The 6000-nt window shown below is 42.4% G+C and overlaps 1 protein-coding gene across 1 annotated transcript in view; it reads right to left on the bottom strand.

Annotated features, from left to right (window-relative positions):
• SUSD4 (sushi domain containing 4) overlaps nucleotides 1-6000 on the bottom strand; it is a 29366-nt gene that overhangs the window by 2109 nt on the left and 21257 nt on the right. Inside the window, exons 5-7 of the mRNA XM_031064537.1 lie at nucleotides 2346-2537; nucleotides 1707-1851; nucleotides 106-488 (exon numbers count right to left, since the gene is read on the bottom strand). Coding sequence (XP_030920397.1) covers nucleotides 106-488; nucleotides 1707-1851; nucleotides 2346-2537 — 720 coding nt within the window. The remainder of the gene's footprint in view (nucleotides 1-105; nucleotides 489-1706; nucleotides 1852-2345; nucleotides 2538-6000) is intronic.

Raw genomic sequence — 6000 nt, 5'->3', positions numbered from 1 at the left:
AGTAGGAGTGAGTCAGCTGGGTGAATTCCTAGAATTGTAGAATTCCTACAAAAAAATGATGTCCCCTGTCCATGGACTCACCTATTACATCTATGCAAGACTCACCATCTGTGATATCGATCCGGGGACTTGTGGATACAGCGTCCCCGTCAGTGCTGTGGGATATGTCAGTTCGATCTGAGCTGGGAAGTGCTGCCGTTTGGCATGTCAGGGATGGGTACAAACTATGGAGCAGTTCAGAGGAACCCGACCTACTGTCACAGGTCTCAAATTCACTGGGCTGCGTGTCTGGAATCCTGGGACCAGGATAAGCAGGGGGATTCTGATTTTCTGTCTGCAAAATATGCCCCTGGTCTGCAGCAGCTGAGTATCCGGGTGCCAGGGCATTCAAGCCACTGCTGACAGCTTCATCGTAGGAAGGCAGCATGACAGGAACACCATCCACCACCACAAAGTCGGGGTCGCCCATGGAGCCCTCCTGGTTGCCTCTATGTCAAACACAGAAAGGTTATCACAGAGAGCAGGAGTATGTCAGCAGCACCTCGGAGCAATTGCTGAATTCCAGTAAGCACAGTACTTTCTAGTCATGCCAAATGAAGCTACAGGGTCATTAACATTCACATAGTTTGCCAAACTATGCTTGGGTTGACAGGTGGAATCTGTTACAATCGGAAAAAATGAAACCGGTAATGGGAAGAACAGTTCCAAGAAGGGAAGGTAAACAGGTATGTGGAAGAGATAAGGAGCACCATTTGCTGTGCTGTGCACAGTAGGTCATGGATATAAGATCACAGATGTAGTTCACCAGGCAAAAGTGTCTGAACCCCTAGCAAAATGTATGCTAGAGCACAAAAGTGTTTACAGCACAAGTAAATGGGGGCTGAGATCACCACTGCTGGATGACAAGGGTTTGGTGGCAAGACTTGTGGCCTCCTTTGGGTCTTGCTTTCAAAGGATGGAGGCTTTCTTAACCAGTATTAAGCTGATTTCTTTTCAAGCAAAGCAATTCTATTAATTGGGAAGGTCCATTAAACCCTAAAGTTTCTGCTTAGTAGCCTATTAAACACAGTATAGTCCAGGCAGGAGGTCTTAGGTACCTTTAACACATGAAAACATCTGAAAAGGAGAGGACTAAAAACCATTCTAGTAAGCAAGACAAGTCCAGGCTATAGGCTTTCCTCATGGAGAACACTATGTCAATCAATGACAAATGCTCCCATCTCCAGGATATTTTACAGAAATAAAGGAAGATGTTTATGGATCAGGATGAAAATAACACTAATGAAGGTAAAGCAAACCTTTAATATAAATTTGTCCATAGAGAAAAAATAAATTATTTCTTAAAACTTACATTACTAAGTAATGTCTACATAGTTAAAAAATTAATCCCCCCAGCACCTGAAAACGAGTACTTAAAAATATTGTCAGCTATTTTTACAGGCAGAGGCAGCAGCTCTCAATAGGAGAGCGGTAATTATTCCCAGAGTGAATCTCGCAAACTTTGCTTTTTATCTTAGCTGCGTGAAGGACTACTGCAGGTTTTTGGGGGTGCCCTTCCACACTAGTGGTTCAGGGACTTCTTCTTGGAGCAGAACAAAGTATCTGCAAGGCTCATGAGCTCCTCCATTTCTCCAGAAAGAAGTGCTGAGTGTGAAAACGAAATCAAGGCCCTCAACCTTCAAAATAAGAAAGCAACCGGTACAAACCGTGGAAGGAAATGTGTCTTAAATTTGGTCTGGAACATCCTGGCTAAAATAACCAGTAGCAGTACTAATAAAACACTGGTAGCAGTAAACGCCACTATCTTCCATGTAGTCAGGAGGGTCTCCTGTGTATTTGGCCAGGCTTGTTCTGTAACAGAAAGACAATACAAGAGTTGTGCTTGTATATTCCCATTGTTATTTTATATTCAACACTACTCAGAAGTGCACATTTTTTATATCCAACTTGTAAAAACACAAATAAACCCTTTGCCATGTACCAAAAGCAGTCTTAACATAAAGCTGTCACAGAGACTGGATCTTGCTTTTTCCCCTTGACTGGTCTTTTATACATGTAATCGTGACCTTAGCTTGCATATATATAAAACATCCAAATGTTAAAAAATACATTTGAAGAGGTAATGATCAAAATGGTTTAGAACCATTCAGAATCTTGAGAATGCATTATATTTACCCTTTTTGAAAATCTTGCAAAGGAGTTCGAAAATAGCAGCATCTTAAAATCAGTGCTCATCACTTAACCATGAAAGAGACAAAGTTCACCAGGCATTGTCAACCTACAAATTTGCTCTGAAATAAGGGGCTGTAAGAAGACAGGGCTGTTAGGATAGGATAGTCCTTTACCTGTTTTGACACAGTACACTTGGTAGGAGGGGAACCACTCTCCGTACTGGCAAGTGATGTACTTGTAGTCATTGGCGAGGGTGTAACCAGGGTCGCAGTAGAACTCCACCACCGTCCCGTGGTTGTAGCGCTCGCAAGGCCGTGGGTGGCAGATGTAGTCTCCGTGACTCACCATTGGAGGTAGTGGACAAACTTGGGCAAACAAAGGGAAAAGGAGAAAGACATTAATGCCAGCAGTCCACCACTGGGCAGCTTCAGAGTGTCAAAATTCAGCAGGCACACTTTGGGTTCCCTCTCGGCTCCCTGTGGTTCTGGGTATGTCTCAGTGGCACCAGGCCACTGCCCTGGCAGTCCAGGTGGCCATCCACACCAGTGGAGGGATGCACAGGCCAGAGGGTCACTGAAGTGGGATCTGGAAAGCTTCCTACCCGCTGTGGGAAGAGGAGGGTGAGAGGAAGACAAAGGGGACACATTCCCATCAGGTGGCTGCATGGGGATGGAGCAGGGCAGTCAAAATAAGGAGAATCATGCTATTCACGAAGCATTTATAATTCAGCTGTAACATGCTATTTTTTGTTTCATTAACATAATTAAATGGTTATATGCATTAATTAAATTCCTTTTAAAAATAAGTTTGCCATCAGCAGTGCTGTAAGAGATGCAAAGCACCTAGTGTTGCGTAAGCATGTGCAGTCTGTATCACTGTAATTTTATTAAGTTGAGCTAAAGTCTGCCGGTGGTATCTGTGTTTTGTTATTTCTGAACAGCCCAACTGATCTCAGTGGGACCACTGGTGGAGTGAGGTCTTAAATATAGCAGAGGCTGAGCCTGTGTTAATTAAGTAGACTGGTTTACTTAGGGTTAGGTAAATAAGAGAGAATTGCAATATAAACATGTGGGACTTTTCCTGTAGGCCCTGGAATCACAGCTCAGACAGATGAACTTCATGGAGAACTGAGGAAGCACTCTGGAAAACAGCAGTGGGGAAAGCAGTTCACAAGCAGTATTTTTACAAGAGAGAAAACTTTTCCACGGCTTAAGTGTTGGTTGATTACTGCTTTCTTAAGCGCTTCTAGCACCGGGCAAAAAAATCCTACAATGTGCAATGATGTTTCAAATGACTGCATACTGACCCAAAAGGGCTTCAGTTACTGGATGACTACTTTTATTTCCCTTCAGAGGCAGTTCCTGGCTGTCTCAGTGCCCCATCTACACACCCTTCCCTTTACTTCATGCCTCTCCCATGCAGGCAAGACCTGCTGCATTGATTTAAATAATGAAAATGACATCTCTTGAAAGAAGAACCTTCTCAGAAATTACAATTCAGCTGCTTCTCCCTGTGAATCTTGTTACATGAATAATGCATTTCATAAAAAAATACACCAGATATTAAATGAATCTTCAAGAGAGGCTGATTACAATGTGCAGCAATGTCTATTCCCCATCCTCTAGAGACATGGTTTTGTTTGCATTTTCACTGGCAAGGCTTAATGATAACTTGAAATCAGACTAAGTAATTCACATAAAAATTCACATCCTCAATGCTCTGCACACTTTCCAAAGTCTCTGGGCCCACAAGAAAGAGGAATACTTTACTGGGAAGTCAACTCAAGATTGAAAACAATTTTCTTAAGATTAGGGTGAGGTTGTCAGACTGAAATAGCAGGAAAGCACCTATTAATAATTCTTGTATATAAAAAGAAAATGATCGGTGAAAGCCATGATCCTGGCCTACCATAAAGAAACCTGGTATATGTTTATTGCCAATGCTTAGAGCATGAGAACAAAGGAAGAGAACAATTTAAACTCCTCTGCAACTGAATTTTGCCAAGCTCTGGCAGTGTGCAAGAGACGTGTAGATGCCCACAACCTTTCTAGCAATGAGCAAGTAGGGAACACCTTATCACAAAGAGCAACACTCAGAAAAACTAATTTTCCCCTCCAGCAATGTAGCTGCTGCATTATCCCTAACCTCTTCATGTCATTGAGAGCCAAAGCAGCCTGCTGAATAGAAAAATCCCTCAAAGCTGGCATCCCAGCAATGTGGGTCAGCTCAGGATTGACACACTTCCAGGCAGATTTAAAGCTATGCACTGTGGAAACAATCCAGATATGGAGCTGTCAGTCTGTACAAACAGAGGTCTATTTTATAACACCCAAAAACGAGTAGGACATGTCCCCAGTACTAAAAAGGGTGCCACTCCTTCCAGGGACACATTCATCTTTCAAGGGAAATGCTTGTGTATTGGTGCTGCCTGGAAACTCCTACAAACAATTTTTTATTGTCCTGCCAAGTATTAGTCATGAATTAGTTGAGGTTTACAGAGTCATACCTGTCAACAGCTCCTGCATGAAACACTGGGAACCAACAGATGCAATGCAACAGGTTTGAAACCGAGGGCTTTTAGCTCAGCTGAAAAAATGCTTCATTCTTATGTCAGCTGGATGGCAGGAGTCAGGGATTCTGACTCACCTGGAGTGTCACTCACCACCTCGGATGAACTTTACATTCAACCAGTTTCAGGATCCCTTTAACACTTCCATGGGCAAACTGGCCCCCATGTAGCACTCAGGTTCAAAGCCTCTTTTCACAAATCAAGTGAAAGGTATGTTGTGGTAATCACATACCCTCTGAACAGAGAGAGACATAGCTCTCCCAGGATTTTCCTGGGAAGCTGTGAGAAAGCTCACAGAAAGAATTAAAACAATTATTATCTCAATCCCGCACCTGGCAGGCAATCTCTGTTTGTCAAAGATGTTCACAAGAAGGAGTTGTCCCTTCTTGACCAGTAGGTGAGAGAAGATTCCTAAAGGCCAATCAGGTCTTAAGTCCACCATTGTTTCTATAAGAACTGTGAATTTCTAATAATAAAGTGCTTTTCATACTGTCTGATGATAGAGTCTCTGTATCACTTTTGTATGGTCCCGATACCCCTTTGGTGATAGTACATCACAAACAGCCCTCAATGAACTCACTTTGAGCTCTGGGTAGTTGTACACTCAGTCCTTTTCTCCACTCACTTCATTCCTATGGTCATCCTGATCCAAGATCCTTTAAAGTCAGTGGAAAGACAGCCAGCAAGTAGCCTTGGTTTTGATCATAGAAAAGAAATATTAGGAAAGGCTAGAGGGCTGCTGAACTCTCTTGGCTCTCTTGGACAGAAAATTTTTAGTGCAGAGCCGGTTACGTTACAGGGTCTGAACACTTATTTATGCCAGATGCCAGTGAATGATAGTGGTTACATGGATTAAAGGAATGTGTCACATAAAATATGGAGGGAAACTCTGGTGACAAACCTAACGCCACTGAAGTTTTTTAGGAAAGTTAAAATTCTAGCATTCCCAGTGATGAACCCTAATTGTGTTTGGAAATTACAGGCCATGGACTTCAGACAACTGCACCAAACTCACAGAATTAAAATAGCCATAAAACTGATTACAATAAAAGCATCTCTGACAAGTACATTTTCACTGCCAAAGCCAATAGCAGTATGCACAATAATCATAGAAACAAGGGAATTCTACCTCAGAAAGTTCTCACAAATCAAAAAAAGCCCTAAGTGCTGCTCTTAAATATGATACTTACTCTTTACTACCAGTAACTTTCAGCATCTTCACTTTATAAGGCTTTGGAGACTTTAATGCTCTAATTACA

The sequence above is a fragment of the Geospiza fortis genome, unplaced genomic scaffold (genome assembly GCF_000277835.1).
Source record: "Geospiza fortis unplaced genomic scaffold, GeoFor_1.0 scaffold258, whole genome shotgun sequence".
NCBI classification, from domain to species: domain Eukaryota; kingdom Metazoa; phylum Chordata; class Aves; order Passeriformes; family Thraupidae; genus Geospiza; species Geospiza fortis.
The sequence above is the reverse complement of the archived record's forward strand: the minus strand, read 5'-3'. Positions and strand labels throughout refer to the sequence as shown.